Consider the following 26,749-nt stretch of genomic DNA (forward strand, 5'->3'; position numbering starts at 1 on the left):
AGGATAAACATAGTTGGAAATATTAGACCATGGTGGAGAGGCAATATAGTGCAGCTATTAACACCATGGATTTGAGGACTGGCCTGTTCTACCCTTTAGTAGCTGGGTGATCTTGGTGGAGTTACTTAAACTTTCCGTGGTTTTGTTTGTCTGGAAATGGGGAATGGTAATGCTGATAGTGATTGTCCCTTAGTGTATTTTTGTTTAAGATTTTATTTATTTATTTGACAGATTACAAGTAGGCAGAGAGAGAAGAGGAAGCAGGCTCCCCGCTGAGCAGAGCCCCCCGATGTGGGGCTTGATCCCAGGACACTGGGATCATGATCTGAGCCGAAGGCAGAGGTCATGCCTCCAAAAGACTGGAGCCACCCAGGTGCCCCCTTAGATAGTGTATTAAGTGCATATATAAATTTAATATATATAAAGTGAATAAAAAGCTCTTAGGGCAATATCAAGTACTAAGTACTCTGTTATTATTGTTCATTTGACATATTTATTTTTAATTATGAAAGAAAAATCATCTTGCTCGAATACAAATGCTCCTGTGATCCTAAAAGCCACTGCTTCCCACCTCCTTTTAAATCCTTTAGTTTGGGGGATGGAATGTGCTAGAGAAGACTAAGAGAGAACAAAGAAAAGCAGAAGGCAAGCAGAGAAGTGAATCATTTTATTTTCTATTAAAACTTTACCCTCTTACTCAGAATAAACTGTATCTTTCAGGTTTTGGTGCTAAAATTTTACTTTCTGAGTATGCTATATATTGAGTTTAAAAAATAAATCCCAGGAGCACCTGTATAGCTCAGTTGGTTAAGCAGCTGCCTTTGGCCCAGGTCATGATGGGGAGGAGGGTGAAATCCTGGGATTGAGTTGCATGTCCTGTGTCCTACTCAGTGGGGAGTCTACTTCTCCCTCTCCCTCTGACTCTCCTCCCTGCAAGTATGTGCTCTCTCTCTCAAATGAATAAATAAAAAATCTTAAAAAGATAAATTCCATGCTAAATACATTAAAGAAACATTTGAAATAAAGGTATTTTATATAAAACTGTTATGCTAATGTTAATCTATATATTGATTATATGTTTCAGTTCCTGATGGCTTTCATCTGGTTCTTTTAAACCTAGGTTAGATTTGAAATACTGCTTTCTGGACAACTATCATATGATCTCCCTGATATGAGGAAGTGGTGATGCAACATGGAGGCTTAAGTGGGTAGGAGAAGAATAAATGAAACAAGATGGGATTGGGAGGGAGACAAACCATAAGTGATTCTTAATCTCACAAAACAAACTGAGGGTTGCTGGGGGGAGGGGGTTTGGGAGAAGGGGGTGGGATTATGGACATTGGGGAGGGTATGTGCTTTGGTGGGTGCTGTGAAGTGTGTAAACCTGGTGATACACAGACCTGTACCCCTGGGGATAAAAATATATGTTTATAAAAAATAAAAAAATTTAAAAAAAAAAAGAAATACTGCTTTCTGCAATTATAATACATAATCCTGAAAAATGCCAGTTTAATAAATAGCTAATGTATACATGCCTGAATAGATCAGTCTAAGAAAAACAATGTCAGAATTTCATAACCATAGTGAAAATCTGCACTAAAAATTTTCCCCCAATTATTTTTCACCAGAAAATTAAGTGCATTGTAGCTCTCTGAGAAGAGATGAATCTGGACACCATTTTAGGAGTGGAGATTACCTAGGTACCAGACCAGCTTCCTCAGAAGGATAAAACCTCCACCAGGTAAGATGCCTTCTTCCTGGACCTGGCAATGAGGATGTGCCTGAGGGGCTCTCAGGCCTTGGGGAAGTTGATAACATTTTCAGCTATTAGGAAACTGGATCGGCAGCCCCAGCAACAAGCAGAATGTGTTAACAGCTGTCCTATTACTGTTGATTTGATCCTGGGAATTTAGTTTTGCTTCTTGGGGACAGCTCTGAACAGCATGAAAATTCCAGAAAGTTCTGTCACTCCCATTTATTTGACACTGAGCATGGTTAGGTCTCTTTTTGGAGAAAGATTTTTCCCAGAAATGGCACATGTTGTAAGAATTAACCCGTTGGGGCACATGGGTGGCTCAGTGGGTTAAAGCCTCTGCCTTCGGCTCAGGTTGTGATCCCAGGGTCCTGGGATCGAGCCCCGCATCAGGCTCTCTGCTCTGCAGGGAGTGTGCTTCCACCTCTCTCTCTCTGCCTGCCTCTCTGCTTACTTGTGATCTCTGTCTGTCAAATAAATAAATAAAATCTTTAAAAAATAAAAATAATTAACCCATCAAACAATAGGCATTTGTTAGTTCCTATTTTGTTTTTAGTGCTGCGTAAAATACAGATGTAAACCCTTGCCTGTAAGTTGTCATTCTGCGAGTCACTGCTAATTTGAGCCATCTACAGTCTAGAAATGGCTTCATTATACAAAATCTGGTTATACATGATATAATCTAAATTGCTGGCCCTTTGTAGTCTAGAACTGCTCAGAATGAATATACAGGTCAATGTTATTTAGTTGCTTAAGAGAGAGGGGTTTTGGAAAGGAGAACTTTGTTTCTCAAATAAAGGTTTTTCTTGAAGGAGGACTTTGCTCTGGAGGTGGATTTGCCTTCATATTAATGAGGAGTAAGGGAGGGCAGGTGCTGAAATTTTTTAGAAAGATAACACTGGAACTGGGTCAGATGCTTGATAGGGTGCCAATCTACCATTAATTTTATATTGATTGAATTATTCATATTAATAAGCCAAAAAAAAAAAAAACCCCACTAAACCTCCCTAAAAACTTAAAGCTTTAGCAGCTTTTTCATTTCTAGCAGGTAGGAATTTCTCTATTCTATGACATAGGTTAAACATTTACTCATTTGACAACTATTCCCAGGCAGTCTATCATATGTCAGGCATTTTAAGCACTGGAGATTCAGCAGAACACAAAAACAGCCAAAAATCTTTGTTTTCATGGTGTGGGAGACAGACAATAAGCAAGATTAAAAAGTATGTTAGTGAAAGGTACTAAGTAAAAAAATATAGAATAGGAAGCATGAGGTGGGGTACAGTTCTAGACAGGGTGGTCTGGGAAAGCCTATGAAGAAGTGACATTTGAGAAAAGATCTTGGGGAAGTCTCTTCATAGTCTAAATACATTACATGTTCTAAATTAATTCTCAGCTGAAGTTTAACAAGGTAATGAGAAATTTTACCGCAGTCATGTTTTTATTTATTTAACAGACAGAGATCACAAGTAGGCAGATAGGCAGGCAGAGAGAGAGGCGGCGGGGGTGGTGGTGGGGGAAGCAGGCTCCCTGTTGAACAGAGAGCCTGACACAGAGCTCAATCCCAGGACCCTGAGATCATGACCTGAGCTGAAGGCAGAGGCTTAACCCAAGTGAGCCACCCAAGTGAGCCACTGAGCCACCCAAGTGCCCCCTCAGTCATGTTTTGAGAGTCTCCCCCAGACCCCCAATCCCTAGGGATGTATGGGATCCCCGTGTTTCTGTCTTCGAAACACAGTCCCTCATCTTACTGTTTCCAGTCCCTCATCTTACTCTAGCCTGGTTGCTCTTGAGGTCTCTGTGTTCAACCCTACATGGTTTCTTTGAGGGGCCAGGTGTGGGTACAGGAATCCTTTGTTATGGTTAAGAAGCCAAGATTTAATTTTGTCACCCAGGCATCTAAGTGTTATCTCATCAAAGGAGCTCTCCCCTGTGGTCATGTTCACAGTGAACTGGGGAGACCCTGGGCTCTAGAGCCTTGATCCAGCCCATCACAAAGATGATGCTGACTGTTCTTAGCCTTCTCATGAGGAAGAATTCAAGGACATACACAACACAGTAGGTGAGTGACACAGTGGGAAAGTTAAAGTATATTAAAGCTCAAGTATATTCCCCAGATATTAGAGCAGGCTACCCGAAGAGAGCACTGTGCACCCTGGGGGTTGGGTTTCTATCCTTTATTGACCCTTGCAAACTACAGGGTGGAATATTCCTTACGTGGGGAGGAATTTCTTGGAAGCAGGGTTTTGGCCTTTTCTTCCTTATTTGGTCAGGAGTTTCTTGTCTTGGCACCCACCAACTTGGGCATGTATGGTTTGATCTGACTTCTTGTGGAGTGCTGCCAGGACAGGCCTCTTATTTTCCTGATAGCTGGCCATGAATTCCTCATTGCTGGGCTCCATGTATTCTGTTAGAATCTAATACCTGCCTACTCTAACATACCCAGATATGGGGTACTCTGGGAATTCCCCCCAAACTCCCAAATCCATCTTTAGAGGTCCCTCATGATAGGGCTCCTTCTCTTCCTCAGTTTCAGCAAATATCTTTCTAAAAGCCCTTCTCACAGTCTAAGCACCCAAGCAACCAAGCAAAAGCCTGGGTGGTCGTTTTTCAGGTGTCTCTCTACCTTTGTTTTTAACCTCCAAGGTCACTGTAACAAGGAAGTGACCTTTTTAAGAAGAATCTCAGAAGAAGAACCCTCATTCCTTTGAGTCTTACTGAGGACAAAACAATGTCTCAAATTACCTGGTCATGCATTCAAATAATGAATGTGGTCAATATAAATTATTTCTATTTGTTAATATACTCAGAATTGTTTGAACAATGCTTGTTTCCCTCTGGTCTATTAGCATTATGATTGTTTGGCTTGAATTTGGAGCCAGGGGTTGGGGGGGTGGAGACATTCCTTTATAAGAATATTGTTTGCTCTCTCTCCCTGCCCCCCTGGTTAGGAGTAAATTTACAATAGTTCAATTTTTGTAAAAGACCAGTAAATATGGAGATGTACTTGATAGTGGCCAGCGGAGAGATTAGGAGACTAAAACGGAGGGGGTAAGTGTCAAACCGAAGAAAGGCAGGAGTGGGAGAAGAGAGAACAGGAAAGGAGATGGAGTACTGAGAAACAGGGAATGGAAGGGACAGAGGAGAAAATGAAGCTGGACTCTCAGGATGAAGGAATGAAAAAAATAAATCTAGAAAAAGGAATGAGGACAATAAAGAAACAAGTGAGAAGCATTGACTCAGTGTTGAACTCATACAATCTGAAGGTCAGAAGTTTGACATGGCTGTTACTGGGCAAAAATCAAGGTGGTAGCAGGGCTGCTTTTTTTTTTTTTTCCGGAGGCTCCAGAGCACAATCCGTTTTTTTGTTTTTGTTTTTTAAAGATTTTATTTTTTGACAGAGATCACAAGTAGGCAGAGAGGCAGGCAGAGAAACAGAGGAGGAAGCAGGCTCCCCACTGAGCAGAAAGCCTGATGCAGGGCTCAATCCCAGGATCCTGGGATCATGATCTGAGCTGAAGGCAGCAGCTTTAATCCACTGAGCCACCCACTGAGCCACGCAGGCACCCCCAGAATCCATATCTTTAAGCTGATTTTCCAGCTTTTAGAGGTTGCCGGCTTACCTTGATTTATGGACCCTTTCCTTCTCTAACTTCAAAGCATAACTCTGATCATTCTTTTTTTTTTTTTTAAGGGTTTTATTTATTTATTTGAGATAATGAGAGTTGGGAGACAGAGGGAGAAGCAGATTCCCCAGTGAGCAAGGAGCCCAGTGCAAGGCTCGATCCTAGGACTCTAAGATCTGAGCTACTCAGGCACCCTTCTAGAGTCCCATCTCTCTCATAGCCAGGAAATATTCTCCATTTTTGAGAGCTATGTGATTAGACTGTGCCTACTTGGACAATTCAGGATAATCTCCCTATCTCAGAATCCTTGACAATGACTTCTTCTGCAAAATGTCTTTTTCCATAAAAGGTGATATAGTCACTAGTTCTGGGAATTAGGATAAGTACATCTTGGAGGGGGCATCATTGTGCCAGCTACAAAGATTATGTAGCCCTAAGTGGAACCCTCTGTGTAGATAAAACAATCAAGCAGTGCACTACCAGGTGGGTGTATTTCCAGGCTAGGAAACATCAAATGTGATTTAACATTCATACCATTTAAAATGTAGAACTAGAATGTCATTTATTCTCAAAGAATTAAGACATACGTAATTTGGTAAAGAAAAATGCATACTTTTAAAAATTATGTTATGTAAAACAGCAAAAAAATAAATGGAGGAACTTTGAAAACTTACACAAATTTTTTTACCTGATAACCTGAAGCCCAGGACTAGGTGGTAAGCCACTGAAGTGCTTGTTCATAACGAGCATGTTTCGTCTTGGTGCTTCTCTGCTAAGATGCTTATGGATTCAGAATAACCGGTGACTCTGGGCGACAGCTTCTGATGAACCCCACATGATACTAAGTGGTCTCTCCTCAGATGAAGGGTTGATCCTCGTTTCTATGTAGCTAAGGGGCATTCTGTAGATGCGTTTCCTCATTCATACACATTCATGTCCTTAACATTTACCACACATCATTGTAATCAGTAATTAGCCCTTTGTGGGGAACATTAACAAGAACCCCTTTATGAATTTAATTCCACCATCTGACTCTGATTCTGATTCATGCCCTGTTCTCATCTTTCTACGCTTGTACCAGTGCTCTGGACAAGCTGGGAGTAGCAGTAAAAAATTCCATGTAAGAAAAATGATGTCTGGGAGAGAAAAAGGACCTTTGTGATTTACAGGTTGCAATTCAAAAATAGTCCTGACCTTTTTGCTTAAAAAGACTTCAGGAAGGAAATGTAGTGGCTCAAATTACCACAGACAGGGCTATTTATCCCATGTTCCCTTCAAATGGAAAGTAGCACTTGTTTGTTGAATACAGAGTTCCAAGCTCTTGCCGGTCACTGTTAGTACTACGGATCTTCATGAGTTTTTCTGGGTAAGAGTTTATCTGCATAAGAAATCACATTATATTTGTCTGTGTATAAACTTATACAAATTCATGTAAAACCACCTCATATTTGTCGAACACTTGACTTTGTAGAGTTCTTTTACCTCAGACATTTCATCCTGTCTTACAGCAACTTGGAAGGTGGCCAGAGCAAGTAACGGAGTCATAGAGCCATATAATTAGCCATATAATTCTCATCTCACTTGGTCACAGGGCTAGGTAGTGAGAGTTTAGATTAGAACCGGGCTTCCTAACTTTCCAGCCAGGGCTTTTTGTACTTGATTGTCGATTAAAAAAAATTCCAGTAACTCAAGAGTTAAAGTACAGTTTTAATGACTTCAGACTTGTCAGAGCTGTAACACCAGTTTTCACTTACAATATTTTAGGCTCAGTTGACTGTAATTTGGTGGTGGTGGTGGGAAAAAGAAACAAAAAAGAAAATGGCATTTCATGCAATATTATATAAAAACATGACAAGATCTTGAAAGCTGCAATATTATATAAAAGACTGAGAAAAAACAAACACTTTCTATACTATTTTAAAACATGGTTTAAGGACATGACTTTGACCACATAATGAATATAAAGATCAAAGAGTAAATGCAGGCATGACCTTTGAGCTTCATTGTTCAACATGCACAGAACTGAGCATTTTCTGGTCAATGTAATTATTCTCACCAAAAATGGTATAAATGAAATGCCTTTAAATCTAAAGTTAGGCTGTAGAGTTTAGAATTCTACTTTTTACCCTACATGTTTCTTTCCCTGACTCTGTTTAATTTAGGTTAGTTGTACAGTAATTGTTTTTACTTAAAAATGGTCAACATATTTTGGGCAGCTGTTTTGGGCTCGGTATGGTTTCCTGGGTCATTTATAACATTTGACCAGGTTGAAATTTTGTTTTTGTTTTTTATGCCAGTCTAAAAGTATACAAGAACTGTTTCTTCCTGGTTTTACTCATCAGTTTTCAGTAAATGACAACTTTTAATCTTTCAAAGATATACTTTAAAATTAAGTGATTTGTCTTTTTTACCTAATAATTTCTTCCTGCCTCTTGAAATATTTCTGTAGCCTTATTAGATATCGACAGGGGAAAATCTCCACACACACACAAAATTCCTTTTAAGTTTCCATGTATATTTTGCTGATATTTGTGGCAGATAGGAATATTGCATTCAGTTAAATAGATGAATTGTGGCTTCTGTTTGGAATGCTACTTTAGTCTGTAAGGAATTAGATCTGGGTCACAGAAAGGGCTAGCTTAGATGGCCTGTCCAGTGCCACCATCTTACCTCATGCAAGGAGCATAAAACAATTCTTCAGGCTTTTATTCATCAAAATGGAATGTGTTTCATTAGGAATTCTACTCAAAGAGTGAGACTGCATACTGAGAAAATTATGTAGCAATCATCTTTTCCTAACCTAAAAAATAAAATATGTGGAAAAGTTCACAGCATTTCATGTCCCCTACCCTGCTCCACCCATGACCACCTGGAGACACGGCTGAATCAAGAGGGGATACTTGTGGACCCCCAATGGTCTCAATATTAAGAGTCTGTGCAATAACTTCGAGGTCCTTCTCTGATTAGCTGTGTTTTCTCATTTGCATTTGTAGGCTGGAGAACAACTGGAAAGTCCAAATCTAAAAATAAACAAAGCAAAGCAATAAATACCCTCTGATCATATTACATTTCCCTTAATGGGGCAAGTGGTGGATATTTTTGTTGAAATGATTATTGGCAAACTAATTCATTTCTTAAGATATTGAGGATGCCTGCCTTTTAAAGAGCTTCAAAAGGGAGAGAGAAGACACTGTCTTTACTCTTAAGTTCTGTCAGTTATAGAATTATAAAATTAAAGCACTAAACTCTGCTTTCAACTTGAGGCAATTGCTGAACCAGGTGAACTGGAGCTTTAGTTTTCACCATCTTGTGGGGGATAAGGACAGGTCCACCAAATAGGTCATGTAGACCCCAGTATATATCTGTATGAAAAATGCCCCCTAAAGTTGTTCAGTGTACAATGACATATGTGGTCCTGTTTGGGACAGAGGTCAAAGCCCAGAGCTTGCTTAGATGACAATCTAATAGGAAGCTCCCCACATAGAGCTGGTATCCAAAATGGCATGCACTATCTAAATCCCCATACCCCTATATCTACAAGGAAATTTGTTAGTCTTGAGCTTTGTTGCTCAAGCGAAAGAGAAAAGAGCTCCCCTACAAATATTTAATGGTAAGACAATGAGCACACATATTGGCAGAACAAATTTAAATATCTATATGTACTAAGAAACCTCAGTTGATAGTTTAATTTAAAATGGTCCAATATAAGATGTAATCCCAAGTACCTACCAGAAAAGAATGGCCCCATCTTCAACCCAGACCTCAGAGAATCACTGAAGTATTGGTAACACACATGAACTCAGGATAAAAATGAATAGAAAGGGGAGATAGAGATAGAAATAATTAGAGAAATAGAAACCCTCAAAAACTAACAAAAAAATTATAAGAAACATGAATTGAGTAAAAAGACAGAAATATTTAAATATTGAGAAGGAAAGAATAAAAGATTACACACAAAAACAATGTACACTAAGAGCTAGTAGAAACAGATGAGACCCAAAAGGACTTCAAATCCTGCACTTGTAAGACACAGAATTTGTTAAAAAAAAATTAGATGAATTTCAGTGATCAAGTGGATTTTGAAACTAATGCAAAAGAACTTGAGTTCAAAATATCTGAAAATTTTAAACCTGATGAATGGGTTTAACAGCTAAAGAGACAATTAATGAAGGAGAGGACAGATCTGAGATTAATCAGAATGTCACACAGAGAAACATAAAAAAAAAGAGAGAGGTTGACATGAAAAATAGAATGATATAGTCTAACACATCTGATAAAACTTCCATAAAGAAAGTAAAAGAAAAGATTAGAGGCAATATTTAAAGATTCAGTGGCTGAGAATTTTCTAGAAAGGCAACAATCCACAGATTCAAGAATCAGGGTAAATTAAAGAAGAACTCATATTTATTTATTTTAAAGATTTTACTTTGTGACAGAGATCACAAGTAGGCAGAGAGGCAGGCAGAGAGAGAAAGGGAAGCAGGCTCCCTGCTGATCAGAGAGCCTGATGTGGGGCTCGATCCCAGGACTATGGGATCATGACCCGAGCCGAAGGCAAACGCTTTAACCCAGTGAGCCACCCAGGTGCCCCAAGAACTCACATTTAAAACATCTTAGTGACTTTGAAAAACACTAAAGACAATTTATTTATTTATTTATTTATTTATTTTGAGAGAGAGAGTGAGTGGGGAGGAGCAGAGAGATAGAATCTTAAGCAGGCTCCATGTCCAGCACAGAGCCTTATGTGGAGCTCAGTGTGGGGCTCTACAGGGGGCTCTATCTTACAACCCTGAGATCATGACCTGAGCCTAAATCCATGAGCCAAAATCAAGAGTTGGGTGCTTAACTGACACCCCTCAAAGACAATGGTTTTAACAGCAATCTTACTTCTCAATAGCAAATATGGAAGGCCAAAAACTATGGAATAATTTTAATATGCTAAAAGAAGATATCAACTTAAATTTGTTTCCAAACTGTCTTACTGTTACTTTTTTAAAAACCATAATATAAAGGCATTTTCAGACAATACATATGGAAATTGTGTCACCAACAGATTCAATTTAAAAGATGTAATTCAGGCACAAAGAAAGTGTTAGTAGATGGAAAATTTGTGTTGTAAAAGGAATGATTAGTAAAGAAATGTTGGATCTATGAATAAAAATAAATGACTGTTGACTATGTACAGTAATAATAATTAAGATAAAACTAGAATACAAGAATAGTATATAACTCAAAAAGGAAGTGATCAGAGTTAAATTGTTACAAATTTCTTGTATTGTTCAGGAGGGGGTGAAGATAAGAATTAATTTTGAACTTTGATAACAAGTATGCTTAATGAATGTTTAGGGTAACCCTAAAAGAACAGGGCAGAGAAAATAATTTCCAAACTAGAGGAGGGAAAGAAATGAAATATGAATTGTTATAAAAGAAAAAAGGAAAAAAAGTCAATTTAAAGTGATAATTAAATAATAAAGTAATAACTAATATAACTAATTATAAGTATCTAGACCTAGTTACTCAGGTAGTCAGTAATAGAGCTGGTATTCAAACCTAAACAGTATTTCTTAGAGTCTGTTCTCTTAAAAACTGTGCTATACTAGCTCTCATAAAAGAGTAAGTTAGCAGGAAAAAAAGTATCATTAATTATAATAAATACAAATGGACATAATACCTTATTTAAAAGAAAAATGTTCTCAAACTGAAATCCCACCCCCACCATATGTTGTTTATAAAATACACAACAAAAAACAGGGCAAAAAAATAAAGTTGAAAGTAAAAAGATGTAAACATCTTTATCATACAAACACTACTAAAAAGAAAGCTAATCTAACTATATTTTAACAGACAAAAGACAAAACATTGATAGAGCTAAAGAGTAATATAAAATATAAATTCAATTCACCAAATAGCTATTAAAGTTCTAGGCTTATATACACTAATAGAGCCTCAAAACACATGAACCCAAATTGACAGAACCTTATAGAAAAATTGAGAATTCATCATCACAGTGGAAGATTTGAACACTTCTTTCAGTAACTGATGAAACAAACAAATACTTAAGAATATAAAACGTTTGAAAAGGATAATGTTGTGAACTAAATTGTGTTAAACACTCTGCCTCCCCACTCTAGTTCATATGTTGAAGTTCTAACCCCCAGTACCTCTAATGTGAATCATATTTGGAGAGATGGTCTTTAAAGAGGTAATTAAGTTAAAAAGAGGTTCAGGGTAGGCATTCATTCAATATAACTGATGTCATTATAAGATGAGGATATTAAGACACAGATACATGGAGGGAAGACTATGTGAAGACATGAGGAGAAAATGGCCATCTAATGCCAAGAAGAGTGGCCTCAGAGGGAGTCAACCCTGTTGACACCTTACTTTTTTTTTTTTTAAGATTTTATTTATTTATTTGACAGAGATCACAAGTAGGCAGAGAGGCAGGCAGAGAGAGAGAGTGGGGGAAAAGGCTCCTCACCAAGCATAGAGCCCAATGTGGGGCTCAATCCCAGGACCCTGGGATCATTACCGGAGCAACCGGAGCCAAAGGCAGAGGCTTAATTGACTGAGCCACCCAGGCACCCTGGCCCCGTGACACCTTAACGTTTGACTTCTAACCTTGAGAATTATGAGAAAATAAATTTCTGTTGTTCAAGCCACCCTCTCTGTGGTACTTTGTAAACAGCAGCCCTAGTGAATTAGTACATATAAAAATTGGGTTTATTTAATAGTTATAAATGGAACAGTGAACCTTAAAAAATACAGAATGTATTATTTTGGAGCCATGTGGAACATTTATAAAAATTAAGTTCTAAGATGTAAAGCAAGCCTCAAGATATTTTCAAATATTGCATCATGTTTCCCATAATTTCTGATCACAGTGCAGTTAAATTAGATACAAACAACAATAAAGAACCTGAAAAATCCCCATATGTTTACAAATTAAGACACATATAGGCCTAGGGGCACATGGGTGGCTCAGGGATTTAAAGCCTCTGCCTTCAGCTAGGGTCCTGGGATTGAGCCCTGCATTGGGCTCTCTGCTTAGCGGGAGGACTGCTTTCTCTCCTCTCTCTCTGCCTGCCTCTCTGTTTACTTGTGATCTCTGTCAAATAAATAAATAAAATATTAAAGACACATATAGGCCCAATGTATATATCAAGGAAAAAACTATAATGGAAATTAGAAAATATTTAGAACTCATATTTTAAGAACAATATAAAAACACATGGAACACTAAAATGGTACTTATAGGAAAAATTACAACTGTAAATGCTTACTATCCTAAAAGGAGGTTTGGAAATTAAGTAGTATAAAAATTAACAAGTTAGAAAACTAACAATAAATTAAGAGAAATAATAAAGAATAAAAATTTAAATATATATATATAAGAACCAAACCCAAAAGTTATTTGGGAAAACCAGTTACATTTTCAAAAATCTGATAGAAAGGCTAAAAATCAAAAAGCAGAAATAAGCAATATAAGGGATGAAAAATGGGATAGTAATACAGATCCTATAGACGCATGAAAGGTTATAAGAAATTTTGAAGAACTAATTTTTAAGTAAAGATAGCAAATCTAAATGGCCTATAAATATTAAATACATTGAATCAGTAATCTAAAATTTGTACAACTGCACATTAGCCCAGAAAGTCCTATAAAATCCTGTAGAAAGAAAGAAATCCAGTAATATACAAACTCTTTAAGAAAAGTTTAAAAAGAAGGAATAGGTTGTAATTTATTTCATGAGGCATAATCTTGGTATAGAACTCTATAAAGAAAGTTCAAGAAAGGAAAATTGTAGAGCAATCTCAATCATTAACATAGATACAAACATCTAAAACAAGAAATCAGCAAACCCATTTCATTAAAAAATAAAATAGTTGAAAATTATGACTGCATTGGGTTATACTCAACACTATAAGACTTAACATTGGAAAAATAATTTATATAATTCTTCACATTAATAGATTAAGGGAGAAAAATCATGATCGTCTTAATTGATGAAGAAAAAATGTCTAAAAATATGAAGTGCTCAACTTATGTTTGCTGTGGAAAAGCTAGGTGGATAAGCCTGTCTAGTAAATTTGCTCACTGAACCTTGGTAGCCAAAAATTGAAGAAACCCCTCCACTTTGAGCCACTTTGGGGGTCACATTCTGAGCAGACTCACTCGTCTTGATCCCCTGGCCCAGAGCCTTGATGATGCTTACTGGTTGGTAAACAAAAGGAAGGTGAATTTAATCTCTTTCTTGTGCCCTTTTCCTGGACAGCAATATGTGATGGATGCTGAAGAGGAAATATAATAAATGTCTCAATATCTTGGCTGAGAGCAAGAGTCTAATTACAAGCCATATGGCCTTTTCAACTCAGTGGCTGTGAATTTATTTGGGTTTTATCCAGGTGAGTATCAAGAACAGTTAAGTAATCAATAGATTTTTTTTTCTATCACTGTATTTCATATTTTTAGATGCAAGGTCAACACTATAAATTATTCTCTTTACGTATCTTATTCCCTCTCCTTCAAAAAAAAAAAAATGGGGAAATCATGATTGCCCCAAATCTTTAGGATTTAAATGGAAGTTTTCAGTCCATTGCCTTCAGTTTGGGGGGAAAAACAAACCAACCAACACCTGAATTTAGCTATTGTATTCTTGGTTTGTTTTCACCAGGGTGTTTAGAAATAACTGGTTCTCATTTATGCTCTTGCTACTGTATCTTGTTACTCTATCTGTCTGTCTGTCTCTCTCACACACACAGACACAGAGTCCCAGGAAACAGGGTACCTCAAGATGGTTTACAAAGTTCTCTTGGCTAGGGAAATCAGCTGGTGTCCATAATCTTTAGCTTTCAAGTTTCAAATTTTCCAAGATAAAAAAAAGAGGGTGATGATCTCCCCCTAGACACTTTTTTCTATTTAATCCTTATTGATTCAGAAGAATAATAGCATTTCCTGGTGTTCCTAGGATCCCACTGGGGGTATATCTTTATTTTGAGAAAGAGAAGGATAGCCAGTTACAAGTCCCATAGTTTCCAGTGAACATTGAAGATGCCACTGAACTTCCCCCCTTTATTTCCTAAGGGTAGAAGCTGGATTATACCCTTTCACATAGTTGAAAGAGAAACCATAATTAAAGTCGACCTTTCCTTTCTACTACCAAATCCTATAACACTGTTCTCAAACAGAAACTGGTACTATTTTATAGCATCAAAAGGTATCTTGGACTTTAACCAGTGTTGAGGAGTAGGCATATTTGAAATATGCACTTAATTAAAAAAACCTAAGAAAAATTATGGACTTTAGATATAAAACTAGAATTATTAAATATCTCAAGGTAGGTGAAAAATATTTCTAATGTTTTTTTAATAAGTCAGTTGGTTAAAAAGTTTGATATTTTAAATTTGGATTTTCATAAATTTAGAGGCATGTACAGTGTTCTGTAATGTGTCCTGAAAAGTGAGGTTTGAGCAAATCAGAAATACTTTCCTCTAGTTAGCTCCTGTTCCTTCTTCTTCTTTGTTAGTATAGTTAGACATAAGGAGGCCATAAGGACAAAGCAGCTCTAACTTTTATTCTGGAGACAGGATAATCTCATATTAGTTTTATTATACTTTTTATCTTGGCACTTCTGGAAATTAAATTCAGAATAATGTAAGAAATGTTAACCATACTTTTTCAAAAATTAATACTCACATATGAAAAATAAATTTTCAGTCATAATCTTAATACACAGGCCAAATCTCTAAGCACAGTATAATCTGTAGCATAGCATTTAGACTGATAATATAAAACCCACGCTCCACCTACTTCTCCACACCCCACCTTATCATCTCAGTTAGCTTCAGTCTTCCCTAAAAACAGGGTATTATGCTGTGGAGGCATTTTATTCTATTCCTTACCAGTGAGTATCAAGCTTGAAATAAGTATCTGTAGTCCATACAGGGAAATTATTTCAGCAGTACTGGCTATATAACTACAAAACCCAATGCAAAATGAAAATGTGGCCTACCCAATTCAAAAGCTAAGAATTTCAAGATGGTGACAGCAGAACAATAAACCAAATGTTGGAAATCCTAGTCAGTGCAATAAAGCAAGAAAAAGAAATAAAAGGCATGCAGACTAGAATGGAAGAAATAAGATCATTCCTTTTTGCAGATGACATAATTGTCATCATAGATAACCCCAAAGAATTCACACACAAAAATACAAATTAGTAAGTGAACTTAGCAAGAACACAAGATACAAAGTCAATACATGAAAATGATTGTAAATATTTGTGATGAACAATTGGAAACCCAAATTAAAACTAATGCCATTTCTAATAGTCCTCCCCAAAATGAAATACTTAGGTACCCACTTAACAAAACATATACCATCTCTGTATGCTGAAAACTATACTACACTCATAAAAGAAATCAAATGAGACCTATAAGTATAGACACATATTGTGTTAGGATTGGAAGATTCAACATAGTAATAAAGATTTCAATTTTTTCCAAATTAATACACAAATTTAATGCAATTCTAATTTTAAAAATTGGTATTTTTCTGTGGATTTAGACAAACTCATACCAAAATTTATATAGAAAGACAAACTAGAATTGCCAAAACAGTTTTGAAAAAGAATGAGGCTGGAGGAATCACATTAGCTGATTTTAAGACTTACTTTAAAGTTTCAGAAAGCAAGATGGTGTGTTTTTGGTGAAGGGATAGACACATAGCTCAATGGAACAGAACAGAGTCCATAAATAAACCACAGAAATATGGCCAATTGATTTTTGACAGGGGCAAAACAATTCAATGGAGAAAGGATAATCTTTTCAACAAATGGTGTTAGAACAATTAAGCTCCATGTGCAAGAAAAAAAAGCTGACCAAAGTCTCACACCATAAACAAAAATGAACTCAAAATAGGTCATAGATCAAAATATTAGACATGAAACTGTAACATTTTTAGAAAACATTGGAGAAAAATCTTCATGACTTAGGGTTAGGCTAAAAGTTCTTAGACATGACATTAAAAGCATAATCTACTTAAAAATTTGACAGCTTGTTCATCAGAATTTTTGCTCTGCAAAGAAGGAGAAAATATGTGTTGACATGATAACAGTTTTGTAAAACAAAACCCCATAAATATTTACATAAAAAAATTTTAAAAGTGTTGTTATCCTTGGGGAGCTGGTACCAGGATGTTGGTGTAAATTTGCTTTTGACTCTGTATTCTTCTGAAGTTATTGAATTTTTATGAATATCTTACTTTTATACAAGGTCCCAAACCTCCCCACCATTGGCAACTTTCAAATGAGGCTAGGCAACAGTCTGCTAGAAAAGTTTTGGGGAGGTGAGGGTTGACTATTTGGATTTCTTACAACTCGAAATTCCTAAGATTTTATGTTTAGATTCAATGTAAGATAATTAAGAATTCCCTAAGTGAGAAAATGTTTGCCATATTTTTTTAAATTTCAGAATCATTGGAAAAAAAGTCTTAAAGCCCCAGGGCTCGCCAATGCCTTCTAATGGACTCAAATCTTTTATTTATTTATTTTTAATTTTTTATTTCTTTTCAGTGTAACAGTATTCATTGTTTTTGCACCACATCCAGGGCTCCATGCAATCCATGCCCTCTCTAATACTCACCACCTGGATGTGTGCTGCTTATTATTTGTGTTGAGTAGATTGATATCTGAATGACTAGTAACTGCTTTCAAGTATATTTTCTGTTTTCTTAAAATTCATTTTAGAGAGAGAGCATGCACAGAGGGTGGAGCAGAGGGAGGGAATCTTAAGCACACTCACCACTGAGCCGACTTGGGGCTGTCTCAGGACCCTGAGATCATGACCTGAGCTGGAACCAAGAGCTGGGTGCTCAAGTGAGTGAACTACCCAGACACGCCACCTCAAGTGTATTTTCTTAAACAACTCTAAGTGGGTCCCCTTCTTTTGTAGAACAGAAGAGCCCACATTCTATTTATTGGATCACAGTCCAGAAATCTTCACATGGAATCTGCTTTTTCATCTTTCTAAAACCTAACTTACACTAATTCTATCTGTAAACTACATTAAGTCTCTGAATTCATGGAGTAAAAATCTGAAACTAGTGTACCTAGCTGCAAATAAGGCATAAATTTTCATAATGAAATGTTAGACTGAAGAGCGGTGGTGAATTTACAATAAGGTCAATGAAATTGAACCTCCAGGGATCTCTATTTGTGCAGAGCTCTCTGAGGGTCCTTGGGGTCCTCAGAAATATAAGCAAATATAAGCAAAGTGCTTATATTTGTGTAGATTTGCAAAAGTAAGGTGTTTTAACCATAATCAGCCAAAACAGGGTCTTTTTCCACTTTGATTTTCCCTCCATCATACATTTCTTTTTGATGAGGGGCAACAGAGGGGGGATATTTGGGGGATGAGTTGAGAGTTGAGAGATAAGCTTCATTTGAGTTTAGTGGCATATGTTTTTGTGGTTTGCAGCAAATCTGTATATAGTTAGTTTTTGCTAGCCATACTGGCATAGGAATGGCTTGAGAAATCCTCCTATAGCTCCCTATGCCAGTTCACTTGCTGGGGAGACATGAAAATCCGTGGCAGAGGGGATGTCACCCTGTATGACTGTGCCCGGGGGCTCTGGTATCGGAGGGGTGATGGAGGGGAAACAAAGTTGGAAATGTGCAGACTGAAAAAGTGGCCTGCGAAAAATTCTTCCCAATCTTATGCCTTCTAGATGAAATAGACTAGTCTTCCCAAATTTAATAGCTATCCCTAAGAATTTAGATATTATTACTAATGAGTTATAAAACCATGAGAGAAAACAAATTTCGATCAAACATGCTAGAGGAAAAACAGAATTTTCTATTCTTCCTATAGAAAATGATATTCCAAAATTATTGTTAAATGAAGAGGCAGTCAAAGAATAGTGCATCCAGAAAACATAGGGGGACAGTATTACAGAGGTGTGCCTGGCAGCTAACTATTGTTATTTTTCTAGACGTTGTGATATTTACGGTATCTTCAGTTTTTAAGCTTTGCAATTTGTTGTGATTTCCTTTTCTCATTACAAATACTTGCTTTCAGACCTAATTTTGTATTTGTAACTTTGTGCTTTTTCTTTTTCTTAAGGAGCACTGCCCAAGTTGTGTTAAGTGTCTGGCCCTCTAAAACTTGGATCAACTCTGCATAGAGCTTTTAAATGTTTGGGCATGGAATAAAGCTTTTCCTTTTGCTTAAGGATTCTTAGTAACACAGTCAAGTGAAATCATGCTTTGCTTAGTCTAGAATATGACCTCTGCAATGGAATTGGTTAACTCTGGGGTGTCAGAACTGAGAACAGTGAGAGGCACGCAGATTTATCACCAGTCATCCTGTAGGAAGGAAACCTGGGTGGAATTTGGCACCGACTATAAATTTCTGTTCCAGAAAAGAAAACTGCAAAGGGGGTCTGCTGAAATGGCCTGGTGGAGCTTTCATCTAATTTAAACGAGGAGAGACTTTGAGACTTTTCAGAGAAGTGTGAACCAGTGATTTGGGATATCTAGGTTCAATTCACCTAGTTTTGGTTTCTGCACTATGCAGGAAAAGTTAAGATAAGGTCAACCCAGTCGATGATGATGACTGTACTTTCCTATCTCACCATCCCTTCCTAGCCTCTATTAGTAACTGAATATTGTACTGGATTGATGGATGTTATGGGAGATTCTGTAGACAACAGAGCCAGCTAATGTGGTCTTATAATTTATCTCCCTTGCGAAGGCAGATGGGATTAATGAACTGGAGTCATCATTCTTAAACAAGCTATGCAAGGTCACTGGCCCTTCCATGGAGAAGTGCTTACATACATATATATTTCTGTTTAACCCAATTTTAAATAGTACTGCTTCTTGCTCTTTTTGATATGTATGTCCTCATTAAAAGATTAATTGTCCTTTGGGATGCCTGGGTGGCTCAGTTGGTTAAGCAGCTGCCTTCGGCTCAGGTCATGATCCCAGTGTCCTGGGATCGAGTCCCACATCGGGCTCCTTGCTTGGCAGGGAGCCTGCTTCTCCCTCTGCCTCTGCCTGCCACTCTGTCTGCCTGTGCTTGCTCTCGCTTCTCTCTCTATGACAAATAAATAAAATAAAAAATCTTTAAAAAAAAAAAAAAGATTAATTGTCCTTTTAGACCCTGAATTAGGCACAATGCGATTATAATTATATTTCACCATGGGCCTATAATTTGTTTCCAGGGGCAGTAATAAAAAATTGTTAGGGGCGCCTGGGTGGCCCAAATGGTTGAGCCTCTGCCTTCAGCTCAGGTCATGATCCCAGGGTCCTGGGATCAAGTCCCACATCGGGCTCCTTGCTTGGTGAAGAGCCTGCTTCTCCCTCTCCCTCTGCTGCTCCCCCTGTTTGTGCATGCTCTCTCTCTCTCTCTCTCAAGTGTATATATAAAGTCTTTAAAAAAAAAAATTGTTAGAGTAACTCCCCTGTTTTCTAGAATGACCACCTAGTAGTCCCCACAGAAAGGGTCACAGGTTGCAGGAAAATCTATCAGTCCTCTCTGACTCCCAATTCTAAAATGGTCTGGACTAGGTGTGATACATATAATGGAAGATTTCTTCCTTCAAGCTGGACTCAGGGTGGGTAATAACACTATTACTTAGCATCACATTTGGTAGGGAATAAAAAGTATATGGCAGATTTTAAATAGTCTCTGCTGTTTGATGTCATAGAAATTCTGTTTCATTGTGATCAAAAGAATCAGAGTCCAGTCCAGTGCAGAGAAGTGTACCATTCCTAATATCAGCCATTCTGACAACAATGGATCCCTGTTTGAATTACCAAGTAATTCTTGTATTTGGCTGCGCAGGGTTCTTAGTGATTTAGTGATGAAGTCTGTAATACAGAATAAAGAGGCATTGTATAGGAGAAAATGATAGGAGGATTATGGCTGCAAGACAGAAAGGACAATGGCACGTTTGACTCCAGCTTGTTTACACAAAGGCATTTCCCAGAGCATAGGAAGTATTCCCGGTGTTGTGAATTCTGTGAGGTTTCATCTTTCTTTATATATACTTTTTCTTTATCAATTGTAGGTGGAATGAGCTTGATGAATCAAGTACTATGTCATAGCCATGTATACATATAGACAAACATGTGGAGGTGATTTAGCAAAGCAAATAGTCCCATTTCCACAGGACAGTATTCTTGATGCTGGCTGAGGCTAGCTCTGGATGTGTGGATTTGTAAGAGAAGAAAGATCACCCTTCGTCAGTCCTACCCAAAACTACCTACAAAGTGATCAGAAAGAAGAAAAAGTCAAGGGTTGTTGACTTTTCCTGATGTCCGTTCCCTTCTATATAAATAGAGATCCCAAGGTAACAGGCTTGGCTTGGTTCTTGTGTACGGCTGAGCATTCCCACCCAAACCTCCCTGCACCTAGAGCTTATGCTCCTGTAACGAGATCATGAATTGTATCAGCTTTGCTTTGTGATCAGCATATTTTGTGATTTCTTTTTAATGGTGTCAGGTTCTGCTTTTTTCTGCAGCTGGGAAAGGGAACTGTCCTTTCATCCTTTTCAAAAAAAGGTACCCAAAGTGACCATCTTTGGGATTCCCCTCATTGTGTTGTTGGATCTCTCTTACTTTAGTGATAATTGTCATCAGGGACCTCATGCTTGGTCAGGTCTGTGAAGGGACACCATTAGCTCTGCTCTCATCTTACTCCACCTTTTTCCATGTCAGTTTTGATCTGCTCCTCAAGATCCTCTGGGGACACGTAGAAGTCCTCCTCTGGCACCGATGATTTGGGCCGGCAGTGTCCACAGCAACAGTTGCAACAGCAGCATAGGCAGCAGCAGAAATAACAGCCAGTCAAGAGGCCAATGATGACAAACAGGGTCTAAGGGAGAGGCAAAACAAAATAGGGTTGAAGGGTGGTGGGGTATGGGAGAATCCCAGAAATTAAGTGTGACTCCATCTATCTTCAGAGACCTGAAGATAACATGGTTCACCCTGCAGACCCCATAGTCACCCTCATCCTTATTACATACAAGAAATAGCTTTTTAGTTACCTTGGAAACAAATTCCTTATATAGTTTTTTCTAACAAGTTCACAGGAAGTGACTTGTAGACTAAGTAATGAAGGGTGATGTTTTCTTCTTTATTCATGAACTATGGTGGTCATTAGCTTCTACACAGCAAAGGAAACAGTCAACAAAGAGGCAACCCATGGAATGGGAGAAGATATTTGCAAATGACAGTGCAGACAAATGGCTGATATCCAGGATCTATAAAGAACTTCTCAAACCCAACACACACAAAACAGATAATCATGTCAAAAAATGGGCAGAAGACCTGAACAGACACTTCTCCAATGAAGACATACAAATGGCTATCAGACACATGGAAACATGTTCATCATCACTAGCCATCAGGGAGATTCAAATTAAAACCACATTGAGATACCACCTTACACCAGTTAGAATGGCCAAAATTAGCAAGACAGGAAACGACGTATGTTGGAGAGGATGTGGAGAAAGGGGAACCCTCTTACACTGTTGGTGGGAATGCAAGTTGGTGCAGCCACTTCGGAGAACAGTGTGGAGATTCCTTAAGAAATTAAAAATAGAGCTTCCCTATGACCCTGCAATTGCACTATGGGTATTTACCCCAAAGATACAGATGTAGTGAAAAGAAGGGCCATCTGTACCCCAATGTTTATAGCGGCAATGGCCACAGTCGCCAAACTGTGGAAAGAACCAAGATGCCCTTCAACGGACAAATGGATAAGGAAAATGTGGTCCATATACACTATGGAGTATTATTATGCCTCCATCAGAAAGGATGAATACCCAACTTTTGTAGCAACATAGACGGGACTGGAAGAGATTATGCTGAGTGAAATAAGTCAAGCAGAGAGAGTCGATTATCATATGGTTTCACTTATTTGTGGAGCATAACAAATAACATGGATGACATAGGGAGATGGAGAGGAGAAGAGAGTTGAGGGAAATTGGAAGGGGAGATGAACTATGAGAGAGTATGGACTCTGAAAAACAATCTGAGGGTTTTGAAGGGGCGGGGGATGGGAGGTTGGGGGAGCCAGGTGGTGGGTATTATGGAGGGCACGTATTGCATGGAGCACTGGGTGTGGTGCATAAACAATGAATTCTGTTATGTTGAAAAGAAATTTAAAAAAAAAAATAGAGCAAACAAGGGGTGCCTGGGTGGCTCAGTGGGTTAAAGCCTTTGCCTTCGGCTCGGGTCATGATCCCAGGGTCCTGGGATTGAGCCCCACATCTGGCTCTTGCTCAGCGGGGAGCCTGCTTCCTTCTCTCTCTCTCTTTCTCTCTGCCTACCTCTCTGCCTACTTGTGATCTTTGTCTGTCAAATAAATAGTTTTTAAAAAATCCTTAAAAAAAAAAAAGAATAGAGCAAACAAAACAACAAAAAACCTCTACAGATCAAATGAGCTAACCAAGGGTACTGAATCATTCTCACCAAAGAAGAGTTTTGATAGCTTTCCCTCCCACCTCCACATTTCTCTTAGTCACCAACTTCTGCCAGTTCTTCAAGATCTCTTACACCCGCCCTCTTTGTCTCTATTCTGACCAGTAGGACTTTAGAAAGATCTCATTATATATGCCTTTAACATTTCACTAGCCTCCTAACTGGCCTCCCTGCTTCTACTCTTGCCTCCTATTCTATTCTGCACGTTGTAGTTGGAACTTTCTGAAATACACATTCTCTTGAACCTATGTAGCAACTTTCCGGCCTCTCGGGAAAGGCTCGAGCTCCTTATTAATATTCATCTGGCTTAAAACCCTTCAGTGAATTAGCACAGCCCTGTTCCTGCTGTACCTACCCTAGCTTTGCTTTCCCTGTGGATCCATCTGCCCATAGGGCTCCTTCCCATTCCCCAGCCATCTAAAAAATGCCCACTCTGTGTTCAAGGTTCATCTCAAAGATCCTCTCTCTGACATCTTTTCTGATCTCCCCCACTCAGTTTCTCCCTCCTTTGTGCCCCAACTATACATATAAATTTCCCCCACGTTTTTGTTGTTGTTGTTGGCACTTTAGGACATTGATCACTTTATATGTCTGTCTCACATTAGACTGAGGTTCTTGAAGCCTGGAACTATATTTTAGTCATCCTTCAGTCCCTCCTAACCTAAGGATTTAGTTCATGTCCTGTGGAAGATAATAAATACCTATTGAATTAATGAATTGTGAAGTAATGGATAGATAAACAAATGTTTTGTTCCTCCTAATGAACATCCAGCACTAGGGTTTTCCCACAAGCATATAAAAGGTTTGCTTAAGGGTCCCTGGGTGGCTCAGTTAGTTAAGCATCTGCCTTCAGCTCAGGTCCTAATCCCAGAGTCCTGGGATTGAGTCCTGTATCAGGCTCCTTGCTCATCTGCCCCTCCCCATGCTCATTTTCTCTATCTCAAAAATAAATAAATAAAAATACTTTAAAAAGATTAAGATAAAAAGTTTGCTTTACTAAGTCTGCCACAGTTTCAAATAAAAAGAACTTCCCCAATCTCCAATTTAAATTAAAATATGCCAACTTTTGTTAATTGAGGAAAATAAATTTGATTTTTTAAAAAAATATGTTATTTAATCTAGGAAGTGCTTTATACATCTTTGAATAAGAATGCAGATTTTATCTAAAAAGAGGAAGTGGATGAAGATCGTCTTATTTGTACACACTTCTTCAGAAACTTAGGGTAGAAATCTTTAATGTTGATGAACCTCATCTGGCTCATTCCTGCTTCCTAGACCAGCTCCCCATCCCTGACCCTGGCCCCTATGGCATGGAGCCTACAGTGGCTTGGAGTGAGGTAGCTTTAGTCACACTTCTCATGTCGATCATCTTTTTGCCATGTATACTCTACATTTTCATAGACTTAAATAAATTACTCTGAAAACAGAACTCCAACACCCTTCACCTCACCAACTGCCTCCAAAACACTCCTGTGCAGTATTCCTGAGTTACTGCCCCAACCAGCTCCTCCTTTCTTTACCTACCTTTGTACTTTTTTGTCTTTACCATGCAATTCCCATATTTTTCCCTTCTCCAAAAATTTCCTTTAATCCGTATACTGTTTTGTTCTTTAATTATTCCAACTAGATTGTTTACCTTTTGCAGAAATAACCTTGCCTTGTATACTTACAGTTCTTAGCACACTACTAGGCATAAGTAGGAGTCCAATATTTTGAAATACGTATTTTCAGTGGTACCATAAATCATTCTTGCAGTGCATACTTAATACACAGTCATTACATGCCATTCCACTCTAATGGGCACTGCACAATGAGGTTTTTGACATAAACAGAAGAAGAACGTGCGTGGATTTTTTAAATAACCTTATCTTAAAGAGCCACATTGGGAATTATTTCACATACCTCTTACACTGCTGGACACCTTCTGCTTTTCTATATGAATTTTGGTCAGTTTTGCCAACTTCCTCAGCAAGGAAGTCTATTCTTGTTTTTATGAATGCTAGCCCCAATATACAACAAGGTTCTAGTGTGTAAATTATCTAGAAGGGCAGATGCACCTTCCCATGGAGAGAATGTCATACCTGGAGGTTAGATTCACAGGCAAGCCACATTGTTATATGAATACCCCATCTATCCTAAATGACATTGTCATTATGTACACTCTCATTCCAAGGTCCAATCCACTCGGTGGGAACTTGTTTCCCTCCCAGGTCTTCAACAATAGGGAAAGGGGATTTCAGTGGGAATCCCAGTTATCTCTACAAAAAGAAATTTAGGAGACTGTAGAAGACAAGTGAGCCTTCAGGTTGCAGACTCTCCATGCTTATGTATAAAAATATATTCTCCCTCCTCCTGTGTATATCAAACTCTGCAATTTAGCAAGATTTATTCTAGTGGAAGAAAATAGCAGTCCCTCTTTTTGGAAATATGTAGTTTTTAAAATTATTAATTAATACGCAGATGAATGTGAGTTCATATGCTTTCACAAAATATATGAACTGTCCAAAAAATATGCTGATGGACCATATATATGGTTCACATGTAAATACACTTTTATCAGAAGATAAGGATATTAAAATTCATAACCAAATATGTAACCATCATCAAACACTCATCATCAAACACTAGGTATTCCTAGGAAAACACACAATAATTACTGTCAAAAGTCAATTCTGATTGCACTAAATCCTTAAAAACATTGCCTTCTTCTTGACCAGATATACTTTTTTCCCCCTCCCTCTGTGTCTCTTCAACACCCTGTCCAGCACTACTTAATTCTCACTTTTTCCAGCTCATTTCCTTCTCCACTACTTGAAGTCAGGCCCCATGTGAGCCTATGACATAATTACCACACATTCTCCCAAGTACTATGTTTGCTCAGGTAGCTTATGCTATAGATAGTACAGTACATGGCTAAATTTGTCCTATAATGATTTACTAAGCACTTGTCTCACTAATAAATTATTTTTGTTTTTGAGCAGTGAGTCAGTTCTTAATTAGTCATTACAGGGAGAGGGAGGGCAGTCAGAATTAACCTAAAGCCTCAAATTCAATTATAATGTCTGTCTAGAGGTATTTTAAGTCGTGCTATATTTTATAATTATTTGATGAGCTAAAACAAAACAAAAAGGATCCTCAAATAACAGCTTTTGGTCTCTTTTTATTTACAAGAGTTTAGTAATACAGTGAAGGTTAGGTTTTCTCTGAAATGGAGTCTAAAGAGTGAATAACACCATGATTTTTCTAGGATATCATTTTTAAAGAAAAAACTGCTTTACCTTTGCCCACCAGCTTGACAGCATGAAGTAGGTATTAACATTTTCATCTCCAAATTGCTCAGCCACATAGAGTCCCAGAGAGCCATACTTGTCATATATGTTTCTCTTTGACATGTCAGTAAGTATTGTGTGGGCGTTGTTGATTTCTTTAAACTTCTCAGCAGCAGCTGGGTCATCTGGATTCTTGTCTGGATGGTGTTTCAGGGCCAATTTTCTTTTAAAATTAAAAAAAAAGTGAGGAAAAGGGTTATTTGACAACAAATTGCAGTGACATTTTAGGAGGGAAGCTATTCATTTGTACGTTGCGTTTACAGGCAATTACTGTGAGGTGGTAAGTTTCACAAAAATGTTGGTGTAACTGAGTAAGTTTTCATCAGACGTTGTCTCTTGTTTCTAATGTGCAGGCACAGTAGGATTGTTTCTTTCCTCACATCCTCAAAGGAATTCTCAAACTGCTGCATAGTTGTGGAGTCCGTTTTTGCTGCTGGCAAATATGTGAACTTTATTTTTACCTAGGAGCTGATCAGTGGCCCACTTCAATATGCAGAGGCCTTTAAGAGTTCTGCAATAGGGTCAGTTTATATCAAAATTCCACTTAGAACTGGA

The 26,749-nt window shown here is 37.9% G+C and overlaps 1 protein-coding gene across 4 annotated transcripts in view; it reads right to left on the reverse strand.

Moving 5' to 3' along the window:
• Positions 1-7,066: 7,066 nt before the first annotated feature.
• The window catches only part of DNAJC5B (DnaJ heat shock protein family (Hsp40) member C5 beta), a 97,101-nt gene continuing 77,418 nt past the window's right edge, over positions 7,067-26,749 (reverse strand). For 3 of the 4 annotated variants that reach the window (XM_082719163.1, XM_082719162.1, XM_082719164.1), the window contains exons 4-6: positions 26,144-26,357; positions 21,084-21,255; positions 7,067-8,399 (exon numbers count right to left, since the gene is read on the reverse strand). In XM_082719163.1, coding sequence (XP_082575289.1) covers positions 8,305-8,399; positions 21,084-21,255; positions 26,144-26,357 — 481 coding nt within the window. In that variant the 3' untranslated portion in view covers positions 7,067-8,304. Of the gene's footprint in view, positions 8,400-13,125; positions 14,958-21,083; positions 21,256-26,143; positions 26,358-26,749 lie in introns of those variants that run through there. The other variant, XM_082719165.1, reaches the window with a different exon arrangement.

Source organism: Mustela nivalis, assembly GCF_964662115.1.
Source record: "Mustela nivalis genome assembly, chromosome: 2".
Classification (NCBI taxonomy): domain Eukaryota; kingdom Metazoa; phylum Chordata; class Mammalia; order Carnivora; family Mustelidae; genus Mustela; species Mustela nivalis.